Source organism: Balaenoptera physalus (assembly GCF_965194825.1).
Source record: "Balaenoptera physalus genome assembly, chromosome: 5".
NCBI classification, from domain to species: Eukaryota; Metazoa; Chordata; class Mammalia; order Artiodactyla; family Balaenopteridae; genus Balaenoptera; species Balaenoptera physalus.
This window is the reverse complement of record NC_138884.1, coordinates 120,964,991-120,990,358: the sequence shown is the minus strand read 5'-3', so window position 1 is coordinate 120,990,358 and position 25,368 is coordinate 120,964,991. Positions and strand designations below refer to the sequence as shown.

General features: G+C 37.2%; 1 protein-coding gene across 5 annotated transcripts in view; it reads left to right on the top strand.

The window, feature by feature from the left end:
* ELOVL6 (ELOVL fatty acid elongase 6) overlaps positions 1 to 25,368 on the top strand; it is a 136,095-nt gene that overhangs the window by 55,997 nt on the left and 54,730 nt on the right. For 4 of the 5 annotated variants that reach the window (XM_082463003.1, XM_082463002.1, XM_082463004.1 and 1 more), the window contains one exon: positions 21,908 to 22,039. In XM_082463003.1, coding sequence (XP_082319129.1) covers positions 21,908 to 22,039 — 132 coding nt within the window. Of the gene's footprint in view, positions 1 to 12,074; positions 12,105 to 21,907; positions 22,040 to 25,368 lie in introns of all 5 variants that reach the window. The other variant, XM_082463005.1, reaches the window with a different exon arrangement.

Genomic DNA, 25,368 nt, shown 5'->3' with positions numbered 1-25,368 from the left:
ATAAGAGCCCTCATAATCTTGCTTCCACCTATCTTGGACCATCAGCTCAAAACTCTCAAAACCTACTCTTGGGATCTGAAGGTCAAGCACACTAAATTCCTTATAGTTATTTGAATGTGCTCTCTCTCTCTTGCTTCGGTCTCTGCCCATGCTATTCCCACTTACTCATCTTGTCTAAATCTGGGTGAGGGTGCATCTGTACTATTATTGGAGTGTTTCCTTATTATCTTATTCCTCCACTTTCCCATACACTTGTCTATTACCCCCCAAAGACTTTAAAGTCTCCAATGAACCAGGGAGTGTGTCTATTTTGTTAACTCTCCTCAATGCCTTGCGCATAGTCAGTGCTTAATAGATATTTGTTGAGTTGCAATATGAAAGAATGAATCAGAACTCTCCTTACTCTTAGCCCAGATAAACTCTTAGCAGTACAAATTCAGCAAAATTTGGCACCGTGAGCCAAAAGACTTTGTAAATTTTTATTAATTAGGAGGTAAATAAGTATCTTTGATCTCTGTTATTAGACTAAACTATCATCCTCCAAGCAATTCCTGAAAAAGTATATCTTTCAACTGAAGTAGCTCATTACTTGCGAAGAAAAGTTCCTAGGTTTCAGTTTTCTGGTTAAAGGGCAAAGAATTTTAGATTAATGTGTTTGTTAAATGCTCACATAAATGAGAATCTTGAGAAGCTTAGTGAGGTGTAGGCTTACCTTCTCATCCTCAGAGTCCTAGAGCAGCTACAGTGCAATGTCCTGTCTCTGTTCTTAACGCAGAGTACAAGAGATTGCCTGCCACTCTTCCTTTCTTTCAGTTTTCCTCTCTTGTCGAAGTCTTTGCTAGTTGTAATGCACTGATATTTTTTTTTGTAAATATGATATTAGCCAGTAGTTTTTTATTGGATTGTAGGATATAATTGATTTTGATGTGCCTTACAGTTATGTTATCTTTGAGGTAGGAAATCAAAGAACCCGGAGGGATGTTGGTGGCTGAAGACAGGGAGCTCGATAATCATGATGATCTTGACGTAGATCAAGCTCAAGTCTAAAAGTCTTGTAAGAGTCGTATTGAAGTGCAGACTTTTAGGGTTACTGTTTGCTCTTAGTCTGTTCAGGCTGCTATAACAAAATACCACAGACTGAGTCGCTTAAGTAACAACGTTTTCTCACAATTCTGGAGCCTAGAAAGTCCAAGATCAAGACACCGGCAGATTCAGTGTCGGGAAAGGGCCTGCTCCCTAGACGGTCGTGTTCTCTCTTTAACCTCGCACGGAGCTTTCTTTTATAAGGGCACTAATTCCATTCAGGAGATCTCTGCCCTCATGACCTAATCACCTCCCGCAGACCCCACCTCCTATCATACCACAATGGAGGTTAGGATTTCAACATGAATTGTAAAGGGAACACAGACATTCAGACCACAGGACTCTTCTAGATTCAGAGGATTAGGGAGGTGGGAATCTGCAGCCTTAAGAAGCACCCCAAGCAATTCTGATGCACGTAGTCATTGGACCATATTGAGAAACACTGAAGATTTGCTAGGTGAAAGCGCGCAGTCAGAAAATGTACAATTGCATGTAGATGTTAGAAGACTAGCGCCTCCAAGTCCGCTTAAACTCTTTCCAGATTATCAGGGGTCACGTTAGAAGGTGGGAGAAAATTGGCATCTAATCGCCCACCACCTTCCATAGAAACACTTCTTCCAGAGGCTTCCCAAGCCACCTAAGGGGCAACACTGAGTTACTGGTTTGCTGTTACTGGAAATTCCAAGCCTCCCTCCCTTTTTTGAGTCTGCCCTCCTCCCTCCCAACTCAGACTAGGATCTAACATTTTTTGTTTATGACTTTCACTTTAGCAGGTTTTTCTCAATCTCTAATTCTCACTCCCAATCTCTAGCTCTTTTTTCTCACTCAAATTAAAACTTACATTGTTTTTATTTTTTAATTAAAAAAGTAAAAAATATATCCTCTTTTAAAATATGTGTTGCATAGACACAAGTGGAAAATAAAACTTACCCATAAACCAACCATCTCAATGTAACTTTTTAATAAAGAGTAAATAAAGAAAATTAACTTTTATTCACCCCTTTCTTTATATATATTAATATAGTTTTGGCCTTTCATTTCACAGGCAGAGATCTGAGTTCTGTAAGGATGTGAAGATATCTTTTGCGACATTAGAAAGGATGAACTAGGGAAATACAGAGTGTTTTAAAAAGTAAGTTGTAAGTTTTTGGCCTTTAAAGAAACGGCTATACCTTATATTTGGAGTGTTATGATAACTTCCTAGAATTGGGATTAGGTTATAGTGTATATAGCGTTATTACTTGGTCGAAAATTTAAAACCTAACTGCAACTCACTTAAGCTCTGGAATAAAAGGCCTAATTTTTTTTTTTTTAATGGAAATAGATAGTTGCTACAGTGTATTTTAAAAGAAATTCACTTAGTTCCTTTTTTAGTTTTAAAGTCATATTTTATTCATTTTATTTGCCTCTTTTTCTAAAGTTTTGATTTCCACAGTACCATTGGGCTTTGCGTCTTATATGTATATTTAGAGAAATACACATTAAAAAGTCACTCGTGTCCTACATCCCCCTGCTGACTCAGGAAAAAAACTGAAAACTTATTACCTTGTCCTTGTCAGGAATTATTATCCCTTTTTTTGCCACTTGGACCTAAAACCAGTTTGCCAGTGAAGCAGAATTAATGTGCTTGTAGAAAGTCAAATTCTGTCTCTAGTTGGGAATAATCCTGTCAGTTTTTTGAAGAACCAGCCTTTGATTTTGTATATTCAGGTTTGGGTTTGCAGGAGGAAATCCTGAAAGAACACTACACATCTTCTTTATGAGAAAGATTAAATAAATTCATCTCTAGTGTCAAGCTACTTTAGATCTGTCTTAATTTAAGATTCTACCGTGGTACCTCATAATCTTTGTCTACAGACTAACTTAATTCAAAAAAGATCAGAAACTGAGAAGTTTGGGGATTTCTTAGGAACTCAGATCTACAATTATAATTACCCCCTAAATAAAATGTTGTTTGCTTATACAATTAATAAACTTTCTTTACCATAGTCTAGATACTTTTATGCTCATTCTTCCTGAATGATATTTATGACTATGCAAGCATAGCTGTATTTATCAATAGATGAAAAGTTACTGAAAGAAGCAGAATTACTGTTCAGATGTACACTTAGAGATATGCTCAAAGGATATCTCAGTATACTGAAATTTCCAAAGGCAAAATTAGCGGAACCTGGTAATTGTAAACACAGAAGACAGTTCTTGCCCTTGTTGTTTTCCTCTGCCTTGTCTCTGCCTAGCTTTTCCCAGAGGGGTTCACTCCCTTACTATAAGTCTTTTGCTCAAATTCACCTTCTCAGTGTGTCTGCCCTGGCCACCTTATTTAAATTGTGGTCTGTCCCTCACTTCCCGCCTTATTTTCCCCTCACACTGCTTTACTTTCTCTTCTTTCAGTCGTATGTATAATCTTGTAACATATCTTATTATTTATTTTCTTATTTATTGTCTGTCTCCAGACATGTAACCTCCATGAGCGTAGGCTTTTTTGTCTGTTTTGTTCATTGACGTATTCCCAGAGCCTAGAACTGTGCTTGGCACACGGTAGGTGCTTGATTAGTACTTCTTGAATGAGTAATCAGGAGTTCCAACTGGAGTCGGAAAAGAATATGGAAAATTTCTTTTTCTGTGGAGTTCTTTGTGCTGTCAAAATGTACAGCTTTTCTTCCTTGGAGACTCTATTAAGACCAGACATAAGATAAGTTTTCAGTGAACATATGCCATATCAATTTCAGTGAATATATGACACAAATTGTTAGATTCAGTCAATTTACCCCCCTAAAATTCATCAAATTAATGAGAAAAAAAAAAGGAGTCATCGTCTTGGTGTCATTTAGGTAAAACCTCTGCTTTTTTGCTTTATCATATGCAGTTACGGATAAGAACTCTTGATCTCAGTGCCCACCCATGTACAGTCAGGCAAGGCTGTTTTGCCCATGGTCATATGCATGCCACGTCTTTAATGAGAATATTATAGACTGATAGACCTCACAATGGACCTGTTCAAAGAGTTTGTAGGTGGGAGAAAGATTTAACTCTAAAAATAGAGATTAGACTTTGGCATCACATGCCGCTCTTGAGATGAAGAATCTTCTTATTGGAGCTACTTTGTACTGAGAACTGCTGGTCCAGTCTCTGCCCCTTGACTGCTCTGATGAGTGGAGTTCTAGCCCAGCTGCTCACTTCCCTGCCCCAAGCAGCCAGTAGGAGCCAAATGAGGAGGATATTGATGAGAAAAGGAGCCTCTCGAAGCCCTTTCATAATTTCAGTCCTTTTTGACTTATGGGTAGACTCCCTTGGGTGTTCCCTTTTTGTATAAAGCTCTAAGGGAAGTTATGGGTGAAAGGCAGGACTAGAAATTGAAAACCAATTACCTAGGATCATCAGCTGTTGCTGACCCAAAGCAGAAGATGCACCAAAGGTCAAATAGCTGATAGATAATTTGCTCATGATCAGTCAGGTTCACCCAATGCCAGGTGTGTAGAATTGAGGGAAGATTCTTGGCCAGTAACTGGTTTGGAATAATCAGATTGTGCCGTATCTGTATCCTGTGGTTATCCTTTGAATGTCTGCTGACATCCAAGAAATGATGCCAGTTTTACAAATCTGGGTTAGATCAGAACTTTACCTTATGGCCAGGTTTGCTTTCACCTCTCACCACCAAGGCAGAAGCAACCTCACAATACAGCACTGTTATATCCACCCGTGAGGCTGCGTGGCCAACTGATCTCAGCTCAGACTTGCTGCAATCAACATTTTTTATTGTGAAAATACTTTAAGTTGTGCAAAGAATGAGCATTGTACAATATTAATTTCCTAACATTCCATGGGCCTTTTAACTGCAGTGTAAATCAGCCAAATGGTCAAATTCAACTCTTTTCTTTACTGGTAGCCTAGTAATTAAATGACTATAAAAGGATCTGCTTTTTCCTCCTACTATAAATAGGTCAGAAAAAAAAAGCATATCTTCCATAACATTAAAAAATTTTTCTTTTAGAAATACCTAATTTACCACACCACCCCCCCAGTTGCAGGCATCTGAAATAAAGCAAACTTTCCTTTCCACCTAAAAAAAAATAACAAAAAACAAAAAACCTAATTTAGAAGGCTTATTTATAGCCGTTTTTAATTGTTATTATTTCTAAACATACTTTTAGGTGGACCAGTACTACTTTTCAGCTCAGTTCAAGAGTGACCTGTGTGTGCCATCTAAGAAACTTATGTCCTGTGTCCTGTCTAGGACTTTTTATAAGAATAAAGTGTTCATTCAGATCATTGTTTCACAATGTTACCGCTCTTCATACTCAAGCTGAGATATCTAAATGATGTGTTTTCATAAAAGCTCTTGAATATTACAAATTTGGATAGTGCAATTTTGCTTATTTATTATTTTCAAAGTACTCACAAAAGGCTAATATCAAATTCACAGATGTTCTGGTATCATGTATACCTTTAAAATGACTAAACAGGACTTGAAATGCTTTTGGCCATAGAGACTCAACCAGCCTGATTTTTGGCGTTTGAGTCTCTTATAACATCTATTTTTTTCCCCCCCGATAATAAGCAATTGCATTAGGTACCATGTATTGAGGACTTACAGTGTGTCAGATGCTGCCAGGTACAGTATTTGGATGATTTACAACAAGCCTGAGAAGGCAGTGTTACTTTCCCAGTTTTTTTGATGAGGACACTGAGGCAGATAAGATGTACAGTATTTTACTCAAGATCACAGAGCCAATATGATGATTTACAGCCAGGATTGAAACCCAGGTCTTTGTGACTCCAGTAGATATGATGGTGACTACTCTGGTATCTTCCAGTAAGACATGTGCAGAAGTATATGGAATAAGATTTGTGTAATTTTATATAATATTCATGCAACCACCACCAAAATGCTTGGTGTGTTGGTTAGCATTTTGTACTTCTAAAATTTAAAACATTTTTAACATTTAATTTTATTATATAAAATTTTCATCTTTTATTATTAAACTAGTAGAAAAAGGTATTCAGTACATAAAAGTAAATTGGAGAAAAAAAGCATGCATAATCCTGCCACCCAGTAATAACCACTGTAAAATTGGAGTGGGGGGTATTTCTTCTTCCAAGACGTAATTATACCACATTCTGCTTTTATCTTCCATAGTTATTAAAATCATATACACTTTATGTAACTCTAATGGCTGTGTAATAGTATTTTGAGTGGACATACCATAGCATATCCCTGACTCTTAGAGATCTAGTTACTTTTTCACTGTTGCACTGTAGAGATTATCTTTCCTTTACCATATTAAAGACTGTTTGCCTCAAACAGACTCCTTGAAGTAGAATTGCTGGGTTAAAAGCTATGGATCTTTTAGAATTCTTGGTAAATTGTTTTTTCAAGAGCTATATTACTTTACCTTCTGGCCAGCAAAACAGATGAGTTACTGTATCCTCACCTGAATCAGGCATTATCACTTCCCTCATTTCCAATTGATAGCATTAAATAGTATCTTAGAGCTTTCTTGGATTATGTAATAATCCTGATCAAAATTAATATGATTTATTTATCATCAAAATAGTATGATGCTGTTGTTGGCATTATTTTGATTTCAGATTAAGCCTGGCCCTTCAGAGTCGGTCTGGAAATGTATCGGTGAATAACAAAGATTCTATTGATTGCAGATGACGGTACAGTCATCAGGTGGAAAGTGATGCTATCACAGTGCCAGTCTCACTTTGTATCTGTCTGTCTGTCTTTGCTTATTTTATGCAGACGATTACATAGAGAAAGCAATATGTGGGTCTCTGGGCAGCAAGAACTAAAGAAATTCGATGATGCTTCCCCAGTATTCCTGAGCAGGTGCTTGTTACAATATACTACTCCCGGAGCAGCCTGCCCCAGTAGAAACAGAACCATATTTCCGAAGAGAGGTTTAAAAAAAGTCAATAGAATTGAAACTAACTTGTAGGATTCTTTCAGCTCTTGAGGTAAACAAAACTATAATAAAATATAATTTTTACCATTTAGATTTAGAATCAAGTGAGTTTGAAGCGTAGATTCATAGATGACTTCAGCATTGGTTATCTTCTTTAGTCTCCCAGTAATATATATATATATATATATATATATATTTTTTTTTCCCCTTAAAGTATTTCCAAAATGCAACATCTTTAAAATAGCCAATATATTATTCATCCATTCATATGTCAGGAGCCGACTTTAGGCCAGCATTGTGGTATAAGGCCTTGGGTGTACAAAACTGAGAAAGACACAGTTCCTACCTTTCAGGATTACAGACCTGTAAATTTATGTGTGAAATATAAAGAGTTAAGTGCTATAATAGGTAGGCAAAAGGTGTATAGAAAGCACAGAGGTGATGAAGGAAAGGTTAATCCAGTTGACCTAGAAGCAGTCAGGGAATATCTTCACAAAGATCAACAAAATGGCAAGGATGGATTGGAAGGGCATTCAAAGTGGTGAGAATGGCGTGTGTAAAGAAAGACAAGGTGGGGCAAGGAGTGTGATGTCTTTTGAAAATCACAGTATGGCTGTAGCATAGGATGTTCCAGGAAAAGTTATAAGACATGATTTCAGAATAGTCAGAGGTAAGATAATTTGAATCATTTGAAAGCATTTAGACATAGTTTGGGAGACAACGTCAAATCTGTTAAAATTCTCTAGGGCCTATAACCTACATTAATGACATTCCTGTTTAAATAACCAAGGTAGTTGGAAAATATAAAGTACTTGCCTTTGTATGATTTAATGTCTACATTTTCTTAGATATAGTCTTGTACACGTGTCCTCAGTAATTTTTCAATACTAGATTCTACGATTTGAAAGCACAGGAATATGGCAAGTCCTTTTGTACAGCTAGAAGGACACAGTAAATCAGTCTAAGTAGGAAGATACAAAGGCAGAAAATTGTGTACTATGTCAAAGATTGCGAAGAAATCACATGGAAAATTGTGTAATATGCCAAAGTATGCCCAGCCATTAAGTGACCCAGGGAATATGCCTGTCAGTATACAAAAAAAGTAGGCAAACATCAGATTGGAAAAGGAGTCAGCTTCTAGCATGCAGTGGCTTTTGAGATGTATTCTCCGGAGACTTTGACCACTTAAGCAAGGGCACTGTGTTTTAGTTTATCTTCTTCAATTTATTTCTCTCTGTTAAAATCAATAGCCTTATGAATATGACTTAAAGGAATACTTTCTTGAAGAATCAATAGATTTCAACAGTAAGTGATTATTTATGTTTGTGAATGTCAGAAAGAATGATGGGGAGCTGGAAAAGGTGATGATACACTATAGCTGAAAGAACCAACTGGGAAGTTATAACATTCTGGATAAGAACCCAGTGTAGCGATTAAGGGCACAGGGCTGACACTTGGCTGCCTAGGTTTAACTCCCAGCGCTGTCACTGAAAGTCTCTGGGTTCTGTACAGCTGTTTAACCTTGTTCTTTAGTTTCTTGGTCTGCAAAATGGGCATGATCGCGGGTTCTCTGAAATGTAAATGAGACATTGTATATAACAAGTCCTTGAAACACTAAGAACAGTGCCTGGAATGTAATAAGTTCTCAGTTAAACAAGTTATTATTACTTTGACCAAATTGAAAAACATTCTATTTTAGTGGTCTGGAGCAGTGCACAAATGTGCACTCCAAGCCAGTGTTAACTTTCTGTCTATTGTGGAGCAGTAAATTCATGTACTAGAGATCTACTGTGGATGCTCAGTAAAACTTTTAAATGTTGTTGTAGCATGTAGGCATCTAGAATTTCTCAAATTGGTTCAAAAATGCTTTAGACTGAAGGATACATCTTTTTTTTTTTTTTAATTGTGAGAATGGGTACCATTTTTTTTTTTTTTTTAATTTATTTATGGCTGTGTTGGGTCTTCGTTTCTGTGCTAGGGCTTTCTGTAGTTGCGGCAAGCGGGGGCCACTCTTCATCGTGGTGCGTGGGCCTCTCACTATCGCGGCCTCTCTTGTTGCGGAGCACAGGCTCCAGACGCGCAGGCTCAGTAGTTGTGGCTCACGGGCCTAGTTGCTCCGCGGCATGTGGGATCTTCCCAGACCAGGGCTCGAACCCGTGTCCCCTGCATTGGCAGGCAGATTCTCAACCACTGCGCCACCAGGGAAGCCCTGAAAGATACATCTTGAATAAACACTTGACAAATCTTTTTTTTTTTTTTTTTTTTTTTTTTTACTTTTTTATGGGGAGTGGGGCAGGCGGGACCTTTATGTGTAAACATAGCTAAGTAAAGAATATTCTTTCTCCCAAATCTTGTTGCTTAGTAAGTTGGTCTTGACAAATAAGAAAAGAGAATAGTGAAAGCAGAGGCTGAGGTTTACAGAGTGATGGCTATCTATTAACACAGTGTGTGCATGCCACCGTGAATAATCTCAAGGACACAGTCCCTCTTAATGCCAAAGGGAATGCCCTTGGGAATATGGGAAGACACATTAACCTTCAGGCTTTCAAAGAAGCCATGAGTCAGATACACACCCTTCTCCTTAAGCACTTTTACTTCCTTCTGAAACTGTCTGATTGAAGAAAAGGATGCTCTGGGCATTGCTATTTTAAGAATCTCTTTTCTCAGAACCCATGCTTGATAAATCCCAGCCGTACCTTAGACATGTCTCAGGATTCACCTGCCATGCAAGTGAAGAAGAAATTATTCTTGTCACACAACCTAGTAGTAAAGAGAAACTTTAGAAATGAAACAAATTCCCCTTTCACTTTCTGGAGAAATGGGAGTTGTACCCTTCATTTCTATGTTTGTTTGATAGACCTTGAGATTTTTCTATTAAACATTTTCCCCAAGAGGAATTTTTATCATTGTTCCTAGCTTCGATCCTGTAATTGAAGGGGGGAAAAGAAAAAAAAAAAAAAGCAAAGTGAAAGTCTCTGTGGGAAATGATGAACACAGATATAAAGCTAAAAAGCTCCTAAACCAGTGTTGGCAGCCCTGGCAGCTTTTATTCTGGTTCCCCATGTAGAAACTGATGACACACACATAGTAGAGAGCAGCTTCCTGTTCAACTCATTCAGCCTGGTACACAGTCATCAGAGGATCAGTGTCTCCCAACATGGCAGAAATGCAGGATACCAAAGGCCTGAGGGTGACTAATAAAAATAATCAAATAATTTGTTCTAAGATTTAGAAAACAGTGCAACTGATTTTGTTCATTACAATTGGCATCCTTTAGCATATGGTAGCACCTACTTGTATAGTTCTGAGATTTACAAAGTAGAGTTGTTCTTAATTTTAAAAAGTTTGTGTCACAGAAACCTTTATTGTTATCAAATTGTCATACTTTGATGATTTAGAAGAGACTGGCTAACTAAGAACATGTAAGATCAGTGTTTAGAGGTGTAAGTCCTGATAGTCTAATGTATTTTTACAACGTTTCCCCATCCAGCGCTAGGAAAGGGTTGGCAACCATGGAATTCTTATACTCAAGGGGTGAATGGAAATAACTGGAATTCTACTTCAAAAGGGGTTTGTATTGGCAGTGACTATTCTTCATTCCAGGTTATTCGTTTCTGTTGCCTGGAGAGAGATTATAAAACGCAATTCTGGATGATCTTCTTGGCAAGGGTAGCATCGCAACAGGTATACAGTTTGTAAGAATTGATCACTCCAGGCTTCACAGGGCAGCTGGACCATGATTCCATTGTAGACAGAAATGAACCTAATTCTAGAATAATGACGGGAAATATTGCTCGAAATTGGTCGTTTTGTCTTCTTTTCAATTTTAAATGGAACTGCTGATTTGAAACCAGGCGTTTATTTACTCTGTGCTTGGAATTGGTTTGAAGCAATTCAGCCTGAGCGTATGTGAAACGAAAGTGATGGCATTCTAAGCAATGAGCATGTTTTTCGAAGCTGTATCACATTTCAACACACACTCTTGCGTTTTCCGATTTCTCTTTTCTTCATCTCTTTCTTTATATTTCTCTTGTCCAGGGTTTCTCAACCTTGGCGCTGTTGACATTTGGGGTGGATAATTCTTCACTGTGAAGAGCTGCCCTGTGCAGCGTGCAGGCCCTCCACATACTTGCTGCCAGTAGCCAGTCCTCCTCCAGTTGTGCACATGTCTCCAGACATTGCCTTATATCCTCTGAGGGGCGAAATCATCACCGCCTCTGAGAATCACTGGGGTAGATGAAAAGAGGTCCGCAGATTGAGCCCTAAGAGCCCTGCAAACTTTAAAGACTGGGGAAATGAAGAGGGAGCCAGCAAAGGAGAATGAAAAAATAGCAGATGGTGAAGTAGGAGAAGGAATAGGAGAATACAGTGTCCCAGAAACCAAGTGAAGAAACTGTCACAGAAAAGAGGGGGTTACCGTCTGTGTCAAATGCTGCTGTTCAGTAGACCACTTGAGATGAAGGCTCCCTCTTTAGGGATTTAGCATAAGAGTGATAAAGTATAGAACAAATGGATTGCTGCAAATAGGAAAATGTACTTGATGGAGCCTGTAGCATGTATTTTAAGATTGAAATACAGAGGATGGTCACAAGCCAAATAATCTTTGTTGTTGAAAATAGTATAAAATGGCACTTTAGAACCTGTGACAGTTGGGATAAATTGAACACATGCTAATAATTTCTAACAAGTCATGTATATTTCAGTGGAAATCCTAAGCTTTGGTGCCTAGTCCCTTGTAAGGTAGTATATGATAAGTCATATGTTACTGGTTCGAGTTCAAGTACTGACATTTGTGAATTTATATATTTATGAGTGGCTTCCGGACAATCCGTAACAGTGTGACTCTTAGCCCCTTGAATTCTAAAATGCTTTCTTGAGTTGGAGAGAAGAGACTGCTTTCGGATCTAGCAAACCAAATTAAAGGATGAAGGTTTGCCATCTGTAGGGGATTCCTATGTCACAATAGAAAAAGGGCTTTAGACCTTCCTATTATTCAGGATAATCCATGTGGTGGGTTGAATAATAGTCTCTCCAAGATGTCCATGTCTTAATCCCTGGAATTTGTATTTTACCTTACAGAGCAAAAGAGACTTTGCAGATATGAGTAAGGTAAGGACTTTGAGATGAGGAGATTATTCTGGAATATCTGGACAGGCCCAAAAAGGCAAGGAAACAGATTTCACCCAGAAGCTCCAGAAGGAATGCAGCCCTGGGAACACCTTGATTTTAACCCCACAAGACTCATTTCAGACTTCTGACCTTCAGAACTATAAGATAATACATTCATGTTGTTTTAAGCCACGAAATTTGTGGGAATTTGTTTCTGCAACAGTGGGAAAGTAATACAATCCAATTCGTAAGGCAAGTTTTCCTCATTACCAACCTTCTCAAAGCTAGTGCCTATAGGCCTTATTTATGTCACTGAATGAGAGTTCAGATTTTGAAGTAGCAGTGTGAATACCCTAATCAAAATCTTGCCGTATTATTATTTTCAAGAGCAAAATGAAATTGATAGTCTTTGCTTGGATAATTAGGTGATAGCTCATGGGTGAAAAAAATGTCTGCCATTTTTACTACCTTGCTAATATGTCATTGCTTCTTCTTGTCATTGCTAGTTTTTACTCAGGTTTCATTATGTAAATTTGATTTGGTGACAAAAAAGTGTCCATGAGTTATACCATGAAATAATCTTCATCATTGCTGAACTGTTTACTCCCTAATCTAGAAATAGTGTTTGGGACATATTTTCTCATTGCTTCCCCAATACCCTTTCAAAATTTATATCCAGGAGAAAGTTAGTGCAATGGTATATTTAATCACCCAATAGTTAACATGAAAACATGTAATTTTTTCCTTGATAGTATTTTCCAGCTTCTTTAAAGTTGTCTGAAGCAATGAATGTCAACTAAAACTCTTTATAAATAGAAGGAGTAGTTAACAGAACAGAAATGAATCATCTTTCAGTTCAAACAGTTTTCCCTTGAGTATAGAGAAAGTGCTCTCAGATTTGGGTATGTTTATGCTTATTTATATAGTTATCTGTGCAGCTGTCATTTTGATTTAAATCTGGGAACATTTTATGTCTGAATTGGATTTCATCTTGTAAACCCGAAATCCTGTTTCCATTCCATTGTGAATAATCATATGCTTTTTATAGTGTTTTTTCACTTCTGGTTTTAGTCTCCAGCTCTCAGATAAATCTATTATCTACAGAACATTTGGGCTTCTGCAGGATAAAGACAAACAGAAAGCAGATGTTTATATTTGACTCGGTTTTATTTTTATATTTTTAACATTTTATATTAATTTTATATTTCTATGGTCAGCAGGTCATTCGAGTGGATGACAAGATTTTTTTTTTAAGCTTGCAGCCTTGACACAAGCCCATAATTATACGTTGTACAACTTCTGGACCAAGAAAATTTCATATTCAGGGAAAAAAATCACTAATACCTCATTTATATTACATAGTAGATTTTAAGGCTGTAAGAGATAAAATTTAATCTGGTGACGGGTGGCAGTCAACTGCTCTTATTTAATAGGAGCCATTTCAGAATTATCTTTATTATTATATTTAAAAATAATCAACAAGTGAGCATTTCTTCGTTGGAAATTCAGATGAAAGCTTTCTGTTCCTTAGAACAAGGGACGTTTCTTTAAGGACATTAGCACAATGAAACTGAATTGCTGATGAAACTACTTTCTGGATTCTCTTTCTGCATGTTGCCTCTCCTGTTCAGAACATATTGGTTTGTTTGTTTGTCTTTTTTATGGCCGCTAGAGTTAATGTTTTACCATGACTAGTATCAGTAGCTGATGTATTATATAAGACAGTTACGTGAAAATTGTAGCTTGAAGTGACAATCATTCCCAAAGAATCGGGATGAGAATATTGAGAGAAATACTCTCAAACAAAACAGAAGCTAGAAATTATTTTGTCAATGCAGGGCTCATTTTAAGTTTGCTTTGTGGTGGGAGGAGATTTGTCTAATTAAGACCACTGATACATTTTTGGCTAAATTTTTATTCAGAGATTGTGGCAAGCTTTACTCTTTTTAAGGAGATTAGAAACCTCTGTCAAAGAATTCTTTCTTTCTTTGATTTACTATCCTCAGAAATCTTTGATTCTAACTTTGGCATTGATTCTTCCTGACCCGTTAGGTTAAACCATGTCTTCCAAAACAAAAATATTCTTGTACCTCTCTAGGATTCAATACTTCAGGATTAAAGCTGACCTTTACTCTACGTGACAATTCAGGACACAGCTTGACTGACATAATGCCATGATTAGCCTAGCCATTTTCTAAACTTTCCTCGGAACAGGAGAATATTAATTCTTTTTTTTTTTTTTTAATTGAAGTATAGCTGATTTTTTTTTAAATTAATTAATTAATTTATTTATTTTTGGCTGTGTTGGGTCTTCATTTCTGTGCGAGGGCTTTCTCTAGTTGCGGCAAGCGGGGTCCACTCTTCATCGCGGTGCGCGGGCCTCTCACTATCGCGGCCTCTTTTGTTGCGAAGCAGAGGCTCCAGACGCGCAGGCTCAGTAGTTGTGGCTCACGGGCCTAGTTGCTCCGTGGCATGTGGGATCTTCCCAGACCAGGGCTCGAACCCGTGTCCCCTGCATCGGCAGGCAGATTCCCAACCACTGCGCCCCCAGGGAAGCCCAGAATATTCATGCTTAAATAAAAATTTAAAGAAGGTCCCATCTGATCATTCCTGGGAAGAGCAGCAATTCATTAAAGAAGATCCTTCAGTTCATACACGCGCTTCAGTAACTCCTGCAGCTACAGATGCTGACAGTGTAAGTTGTGAGGAATATGCCAGAATGTTTTGACTTAGAGTAGTAGAGTCAAACTTCAGCCACATCTGCCCGCTGGAATAGAAGTAATTAATGCCAAATTTCTCTGTGAGCATATCTCTTTTTTATTCTGCCCTCTCCCATCTCCAAGACTTTTAGTGCTCTCCACAGCTTAAAGCAGCATTCTCCATCTCTCTCGTTGTGGAATCACTATCTGTCATTCTTCCCCCTTCTTCTTGCATCCAAGTCACATAATGTTATATGCATGAGTGAATCTATTCTTTTTTTTTTTTAAAGCAGGAGGAAAGAAAAGAAAATTAAGCCATGAATTTCAGTACTGTACTTTAATTATTAGTGGTAACAAATTACTGGCCACCTACCTTACAACCTATTGCAACCTTGACCTAAGATGCAGTCCTAACTCTGCTGCAGTTTTCAGAACTCCACACACTGTGACTTTCCCCTACACTTCCAACCTGGCTTTCCCCACTCCAAAGCATCTGCCTGATCTGATACACTCCTGGCTTAGCTCAGGCCTAACACCACTGCTTCTTCCCAGCCAAGATCACTTGCCGCTGTCCAGCCATCCAAAGCCTAAAGGGTCCACATCAAAGCACCAACACACATTTTTTTCCTGTCTTTCTAACCAGATTAGTAGAGGCAGAATTTTCTCCTTCATAGGGATTTTTCCCCCCATTCAATTGCATACTAACCACACTGCAAATGAAAAAGATTAAATTTTGAATGGATGGATGGATGGATGTCAGCATTTTTCATCAACAACTGAAAGTATCTAGGGAAACAAAGGTAATTAATTGGTATCTGGCCAATTTAAGTATTAGAGAGATGGCATTTTTTATGGAGCTCTGTGTGTGTATATGTGTGTTTTTTTACACATTTTGAAAGTATTTTCTCCCCAAAGATCTTATTTCCAATTGTAAAAAGAAAGTCAACAAGAAAACAGAATTTATCAAGATTTTTTTATAAGTGGCAAGGGGAAAAAAGATATGTTGATAGGAAACGTACAAGCAACATTCTACAACCGGTCTGTCCTAAGAGGAGTGTACTTTCCTAGAAAGGATATGTAGTCATGTCGTTAAATCCATTGTATTAACGTAACTCTACTTTGATTGTGACCTACTTTGGCAATAGAAAGACTGAATTACAAAAGAATGGTTTTCTCACCTTAAACAAAGAGAACCTGTGATCTTTAAATTAGCATCTAGGGGAAAGCAGGATGAGAAGCAGAGGTGTTTACAGCTCAAAGAAGCTCAGAAATCACACATCATTTGCTGGGTCAAACATAACAGATTAGAATAACACCCTTTTCTTCAGTCATGGCTTGTCTTGCAATTAGAAAGTCACCATTCATTTGTATTAATTATGGACATATTCCACTATTATTCACAAAACTATCCTTTGTCAGAATTTCTGGGCACAGAGTTAATTCCCAGTTATAATTTACTTATGAATAAAAACTGCTGAAAATTTTCCACTATTTTTAATATAGAAAAATGCCTCTATGAAGTCTTGGTGGAATTCTCAAGAAAGTGACACAGTCCAGCCCTGGCGAAAGCTCCAGGAGCACAACTTCGGGTTCCCTCACCAGAAAACCTTCCTTTATACCCTTATCAAATGTTAACCACCATACACACCCACTGAGTATCTTGTTGGCAAAAAGCAGTGTATTTCCTTCAGTCTCTGGGCCTTGTTGACCTCACACAAATAGATGACCAGATATTTCTCCAGCAAAGATGGGTTTATTGGGGATCAGCAGAGAATTGCAATTTGGGGTCTACAACCATGGCAAGCCACGTGCAAGTCACCACAGAGGAAAGAAAGGAGGACGGCTTTTATAGAGGGGAAAGGGAAGTGGGGAGGGCAGTAGTAAACAGAGTCCATGGCTTTTCATTGGCTGAGTTGTTGCCATGAAAGAAGAGGCGTCTTTCTTCTTCCTGTTGGGCTCTGCTGTGGTCGGGGACAGGAGAGCTCCCCCTTCTGGTCTCCTGACGCTATTTAATTGAGGTTTCTGTTCATTGGTTTTTACAGTCTGCAATTCATATGTGTCCTATAACTACTTTCAGAACCTTGAATTATTTTCTGACTTGAATCAGCAATGGAACTAAAGGAGAAACCTTAAAAGAGATGTGGCCTTACTGAGTAACATACTTTCTCAGCTTCACACTCTTCACACATAGAAAGGTGGAAACTTTCTATATACCAGGTAGATCAGCCAAAGTAGGAGATGCTTTTAGGTCTCCTTTTCTTTTCTTTCCTTTTTTCTCTCACAGCTTAATTTTCCCTTTCACAACTACTTGTGTCTCACACATACACAGTAGCCGTAAAAACAAGGTCACTGACATAAAGGAGCTCGGGTCATCTCCCCAAGGTGCTCATTAGCAATTATCCTATGTGAAATGCTACCCACATGAAAGTTTTGCCATTCTCAGATAAACTTGTCTAACTTCCAAAGGAGTGCAGGTCACCTGGCAGAGATCTTGATGTGAGCATTAAGGGACTCTAGTTACTAGGTACTGGTTTCAGTGGAATCCCAGGAGTTGAAAAAAAAAAAAAAAAGCATTTGAATATATACATACCCTTTAAGAAGTGTTGTTAGACAGAACAATAAATACAAATCATAAGCAGCTACTCAGAATAGGTCAGAATAGAAAAAGCATCTAAGAATGTTTTGGAACGAAGTACCATGATAAAGAAATCCAGCTCTTTAAAGATAAAGGATAAACCATTGTTTTGATTAATTATGGACTAATTATTATTCATATTCACTAATTATTTCATTATTCACATTGATGACAGAAGTAAAAGGGGAAAAAAGGGTAAATACAAGCATGACAAGCTCAAAGCATATCAGTATTTCATTTGGGTGATCCTTATTTGGTTGGTTACTTCATAATTATAGCTACAGAATCACCTGAAAAGTATTTATTAGGTACCTACAGTTAAAGGTTGTGCTATATGATTGTGCATTTAAGACTTCCTAAACAAGAGTCCATACCATGTAGAAATTGCTAGTTATCTGGTAATAAAACAATGTAGTGTTACCATTATACCCAGCTATGGAGGCCTGTCACAATATGAAGTATTATTGGATTACTGTTGAAGCTTTAGGGAAGTCATCTATCCACGTTAAATAGTAAGTGGGCCAGCGGCAAGTCATTATTCATCTTGACTATAACTGAACCTTTACCAAAGAGATACCAGAATGGAAAGATAGTTTAAATCACCCATTTGGCTAAAGAAAAATTTTCTCCTAAGTAAAATGGAAAAAGCATAACATTCAACTATAAGTGATAAATGTTGGTTACTCAGTTGAAGAGGTAAGAGTTAATGCTTCCTTAGATGACTCCCTCTTTTAGAAGAAGCCGAAGCTTAGTTCTAAATTAACCCAAAGCGTTATTTACCTTTTTTATTTTTTGTGCATTTACTTATTTTTAATACAATTTTTAAAGGTTACACTCCATTTACAGTTATTACAAAACATTGGCTATATTCCCCGTGTTGTAAAATACAACCTTGTAGCCTATCTTATACCCAATAGTTTGTTCCTCCTGCTCTCTCACATCTTTACTGCCCCTCCCCTTCCTCTCCCCACTGGTAACCACTAGTTTGTTCTCTATATCTGTGATTCTGCTTCTTTTCTGTTATATTCATTACTTTGTTGTATTTTTGAGATTCCATATATAAGTGATATCATACAGTATTAGTCTTTCTTATCTGACTTCTTTCACTTAGCATACTGCCTTCCAAGTCCATCCACTGTTGCCAAAGCATTATTTAAATTTCACCATAGTGGAAGATTTATATAAGATACAATAAGTAACTTATTTTTATTATAGCATTTATAATTAAACAAGTATCAGTTCCTATTATTGACTGCCTGTGACCCAGATGTAGCCTAGAGAATTGATTTTTTTTTTTTTTTTTTTAGATAGAGAATTGATTTATGTTTACCTACCTGCTTGATCACGGCCATTACAATTTTTGGTAGTTTTGACCAATATGCAGTATGTGGCCACGTGACCCTGAGCAACCAATGTCATCAGCACCCGCCCCCCATTTCCTCTTCTGTGGAACGAGGAAATTTGTCCCTCGCAATTCTCAGATTCTGCATGTTTATGTTGATTGACTTGTTTGTCCTAGTTGTGTGGAATTGAAGATTCTTAAAGAGATCTTTAGAAAACATGCAAAAAAGAATGGTCCTTGCCAGGAAGCTAGTAGTCCATTAGGGCTAATTCTCATTCTAGAACTGAAGAAATTTGAGGAAGAAATACAGAGAGAAGAGTTTTATTCTTTTGTTGGTTCTTCAAGGCACATTATTTTTCCCTTAGGCTAGAATGATAGGATCATATGGACAGTCATTTAACTTGGTTCATAACTGTAAGTAATGTAATTAATCTAACTATAACCAAACTTGAAATTAGATTGACTGAGCAAGAGAAAGAATGATAAATAATTGTAAGGAAGAGTTTTCAGTGGTATATATAGTGAATTTGTTATCCAGGAGGTGAAGAAGATTGTGATCAAAGTGTTCCACGCCCAGAAAATATGACAGTTGAAACAAACCTGTAGAGATTTCTCTTCATCTTTTCACAGTTAAACATTGTGCTGCAAAGTTTCACAATAGCCTTGCAAGTCAGAAGGAGGGTTTAAGGAATTCTTATAACATAGCAGACACACCCTTCTTTCCTCCAAAAGTTTACCACAGGCGAGCAGGGAGATCTGAGGCGACTTAACCTCTAAGCCAGGTTCCTAAGCCATAACATGAAGATAATGTTTTACCTACATTAAGGATGATTAGGAGGATTAAATAACAAAGGTTTTTAGCACTATCTCTACCCACAGGAATCACTCCCTAAATCATAATACCATGATTATTGTCACTTATCATTACCTTTATAATTTAGAAAAGAATATATACTTTTTCATATAACTATTATCTACATTAACTTCATAAATTTTGTTTTTCTTGAGTGAGTCCTTGCTTATATGCATGTAAATGCAGTGATTCTGACATTTAAAGTAATGCCATACACTGGCAAACTTCAAAGAAGTAAAGCAATAAATATAGTTATGGCCAAAAATACTCTCTTCTTGAAATGTTCAATAGTTACAGTTTCCATAAAATTGTCTCATTTCCACTTCTCTTTGAAATATAGAAATAGTCTCTTTCTTTCTGGAGGAAGAAAATGGATGGTATGTTTTTTTCTGAATATTTTATTCTTTAGTTATTAAGACATTACTGGGAAAGCACAACTGTTCATTTACTCAGTTAGTGTTCACTGAGCTCCCATGTGCCCAGGTGCATAAATATTTTCCCCTATTAGAAAATTTGATATGACAAGATCGTGATCATTCAACAGGTATTTATTAAGCACTTACTGTGTGTCAGGTCTTGTGTTTCCAAAAGTTTGCGACACTCAGTGGAAGTGATTTATTTGACACTATTTACCAGTTGATTTCGGGAATCACTGCTTTATTTGGTGGGGTTCACCAGGTAGGTCACTTGCACTCACTGGAGGAAGAGTGATGCTTCTGTAAATAATAAGATCCCTCATGAGTCAGCAATACATGGTAGTGGTTAGAGGAAAAAATATGAAGCCTTTTGCAAGTAATGCTCTTCAGGTTAATGCATTTTGCTTTTTGTATTATATCTTGTAACTTATTTTTCAGCTCTTTCCATTTTAATCTGAGTGAAGAATACCCATTTTAAAAGAAACATTGCTTTATCATATCAGAAGGTATCCTCAGATGTTTCAGTTATTTACACAGCCTGTTACTTTCTGTTGAATCAAAGTCTACAAAAGCTTTGTGTTTTTTGTTCTTTATGGCATTATCAATACTATTGGTCACTTCTCCTTGGTACAATAATAAACCAGCAGGACATGCAGATTTTATTTAGTTAGACCTTCCTGACTGAAAGTCCCACCTAAATCTGACTAACAAAAAGAGAAAAGGACTAATGGGCCCCTGTGTTCCATTATCTTTTTTGTTAATCTTGTGTTGTCTCTCCATTCTTAATATTGCTTGAGTTCTGTTTGTTTCCCAGAGTATTTTAAAGCAAATCCAAGACATATAATTTCACCCATAAATATTAACTGATAAGAGCTTTTAAGATTATGACTGATAACTTTCTGATTTTATTAAAGATTTTTTTTAAACAATTGGTTTGTTCAAATATGGATCCAAAAAAGTTCTGCATGTTACCTTTGATTGTTATGTCTCTCAAGTCACTTTTAATCTAGAACAGTCCCAGATTTTGATTTCTTACCACTGACATTTTGAAGAAATAAATTCAGCTGTCCTACAGAATGTCCAAAGTTTGGCTTTATCCCCTATCTTTCCTATAAGCAGGTAGTAAAATCAGATATTTGATGAGATTCAAGCTCAAGGGTTTAGGCCACTGTACTGTAGGTGGTTCTGTGTTCTTCCTATTGCATTGTATGATGTCTGACAGGCCTATTATTGATGATAATACTGAAATTTAATACCTGCCTCCCTTGGTGGAGAAGATGTCAGGAATCCATCTTGGGGGGGTTTAAGTCATGTAGCTTGACTTTAGTGTTTCAAATCATCAAGTATTTCTCCAAAATCATTTTTTAATATCATTAGCCTATTAGGAAGATGCCATTTTAAAAGGCCTTCTTGTCCTAGGACACAACTCTGTCACCTAATATTTTATTTCCAATAAAAATAATTCCTTTTTAAAAATTCAACTATCTAAATGGTCCAACAAACTCTGAAAAATAATTCTCTCAGTGAAAAGGTTTCTTTTTTTACCTCAGTGCTATGTTGTTGAAATGTTTATAGTTATAGAGCCCAAAAAGAAAATCTATCTATCCTGATATGGGTTGGTTAATCCAGATGACCTAATTTGTCAGGAGAGGATTCAACAGCCGCCATGTTGCCAAGTGGATAAACATTCTCTCTTCAGTGAAGGGGGCACATTCCCAAGAATATGTTTTTGGTGCTTACCAAGAGGAGAGTGGTATAAAAGTTGAGGAACAATGAATAAATATAAAATTCTAATGAATAAAAATAATTGCTTAAAGATCTTTATTTCATAAGATTTTGGTTTTCTGTTTGTTCATAGGAAGAAATCTTTCCTGTTTTCCGCACTGTATGCTGCCTTTATCTTCGGTGGTCGGCACCTAATGAACAAACGGGCGAAGTTTGAACTGAGGAAGCCATTAGTGCTCTGGTCTCTGACCCTTGCAGTCTTCAGGTAGGTTTTTTTGTTTGTTTGTTTGTTTTTTCATTTTCCAAATAAAATCCATCCATTTCATCAGACTCCGCTGAAAGAAGCAACAATCGAACATTTTATCATACATCTCATATTTTTGATTATTAAGAGTGTAAAATAAACCCGTGTCCAGAGGGAAAGTCTTCATTGCAACCAAACTTACCACACTGCACTCAGGCTCTAATTTTGAGAGCTCTCAGGCCATCTCCTTTCTTGTCCAAACTGTTCATGCAGTAATTCAGTTTATGTCTTAGGACTAGAAGCAGAGCATCAACTCCATTATTTTTGTCATATAAGTATAGATGAAGGGCTAAATGGAAAGCCACGGCAGTAAACTGTGGAAGTGTATGGTAGAGTAGGGTTCCAATGCGGTGGGCATGCTGTTACTGACTAGTACTTAATCAAAAATGGCTTTCAGGCGTGTGACCAGGCGCTGGACACCTGTCTGTGTTAGTATCACCAGACCAGAGAATGTTTTTGTTCCGCATCCCCCAAAGCATCCCCCACCCCCACCGCCTGAACTGACTCACAGGCATATGCTTATGCAGCCAAGTCTTACTTTGCACTGGATAAAACTCATCATAGAGGCTGTCAGGACCAGGCCTGGTCTCTCCAGGGACATCTGCCAGCCAACATCCAGACCCACACCTGGAAGCCTGAAGGAACATTCCTAGTTTTGTAATATTTGGTGATTTGGCAATCATAAGACGAATTAGCACACAGCTGGTGTCCACACAGGTGCCGGAATTTACCTTCAGTGCTAACAAAGGCACCTGTTCTATTTGTGTTTTGCTTGTCAAAACCAGCAAATTGATAACTAGGCTTGGGGTGTAGGGGAGCAGGTATAGACAGATATGCTACAGGATAAAAACCTATTCATTTTAATATTTAGGAGCATTTCTACTTTTTTCATATTGCATATTAACTGTTCTACCGCTAAGGAGAAATAGATGGTATCATTAAAAGCCTCTCATTAGTCACTTAAGGCTTATTAAAGATGATCAGGCAGGAGGAGGATTTTTGCAAACTGATGATCTGTACATCTCCATTAGGTTGGCTCCCTGCAACTAAAACACTCCTTTGCTTGCTACTACCGCATGCACTCTTTATTTCGGTGCATTTTGTAGGGCGCAACACTTGAGGTACTTATGATTTGACTCTATCACTAAAGACTCCTTCCATTTCAATATGTATCAGGTTGGAATTCTCTAATACAAAGCAGCATTTTCATTTTTATTTACATTGAAGGTTCACAGAGTACGCCTCACCTAAAGTGTTTTGATATATGAGGAAAAAATTATGCTAATGATGCCTTTCAGCATTTTACAGATCTTTCAACATCCCTTGAGTCTTTATCTTTTGTTTTTGTTTTTTTTTTAACCTTAACACATATAAGCAGAGAAGAGAGTTCCAGGACCCCCATGCACCTGTTACCCTGCTTAAACAGTTATCAACAGTGTTAATCTTATTTCATCTATATCCCTACCAACCTCTCCCTTGTCCCCAAATTATTTGGAAGTAATACAGACTCAAATATTTCTGAATGAAATGATACCATTTCTAAAAATAGTCTTATTAAAAAATCGATCACAGTATCACTATCTCATCTAAATTAGTAATAATTCTTTATTATTGAGTGTTCCAGTTTCTCCAGTTGTCTCATAAATGGTTCTTTTTTATTACAATTTATTTTTAAGAATCCTGACCTAACTGACATATACACACTGCTATATATAAAGTAGATAACTAATAAGGACCTAAAAAACATAAACAATCCTGATCCAGATAGGTTCACACATTTCCATTGGTTGATTTCTTTAAACTAAGAGGTTTCTTCCTTCCTCTCCAAGTCCCTCCTCCCACTCACAATCCATCCTTTGGAGAATCCAAATCGTTTGCCTTTTAGAGTTTTCCCCAGACTGGATGTTACTGATCATATTCTTCTGTCCCCTGTGTTCTTTGTTAGTTGTTAGTTAGATCTAGAAATTTTATTATATTTAGGTTTAATATTTGACAGAACTTTTTACAGGAAGTTAGTGTAGCAAAGGCAGGATAAATGCTTGATTATTTGGTCATATTTAGCAGTTTCAAAAAAAATTTGTTAGCATGTGAATACTGGGTTTTTTAAAGTATCGTTAAGAACTCATAGATTCATACTTTTTTACATGTCAATGATTTTGAGATGAATTTGGAGTGGATGTATTGTAGTCCATTGCTATTATTCTTTTAGATGCTGAGTTATCCCATGTTTGGCTGGTGGGAGTTTCTTCAGATTGGCTCCTGAATTCTTGTCCATGTACTGAGTAGTGCTCATAGCTTGACGTTGTGTATGTGTGTGCATGTTTGTGTGTGTATGGGGGCGGGCGGCAGGGATGACCAGCTGTTGCAGGCCAAGCGTGTTGCCTATTCCTTGTCCAGAACTGGAACCAGTCGTTTCTCAAAGGATCCCAAGTTCATCCCAAGTTCCCTTGGGAAAGGGAGATAGCATTTAGAAATGACTCTCTAAGTACTAGGGGTGGCTGTTGTCCCTAAGGTAGTTCTTATTTCTAGGCCTTTCACAGGGCAGAAATAATAGAAAATTATTTATTTTTTGAAAGAAATGTATCCAGAGTTAGTACTGATACTTCCAATTCATATTTATGCCTAGAGAGTTTTTACTTAATTACCTCATTTCTCCTTCCTCCTATGCCAAAATCCAAGTTCCCAATGTCAGACAGTAATTACTCATTTACTTACCCCACAACGCATATGCAATAGTTGTTAACACTACCATGTCTTTTTTAGATTGACAGGTTCTTGTTGCATCTTCCATTTCCTTAATTCTATTTGTTACTTTACTCTCTTCAGAACCACGTTTTGTATAAAATTTTAAAAGCTGGAACTACACAGAGGCGTCCAAGCATGGACTGTCTAGGGTCTTGTAAAAATTGATCATAATATTCTAATCAGTTATTTGGAAAACATTATTATGGAATTCTATGGTTGTATCAATTGAACATGGTTCCATGTTAGGAAGAGTATATTGAGGTTTCTCTGTGCTTAAAGACTTCTGGTCAACAGTGTATTGAATGAAAAAGGCTACATACAGAATGATTTTTTATGTAATGTTTATGTAAATTTTACTCCTAGACATGAAATATGCTGTTCATTAATACATTTAAGTATTTGTAAAGTATCTAAAAAGATACTAGAAGAAAATATACTCAATTCTTACATCTATGGAAAGGCAGAGGAGACAGGCTTTTATTGAATGCCTACTATTTACTGGAAAATAAAGCAGAAAAAATTTCAGTGCTTGTAGAGCTTGGTTC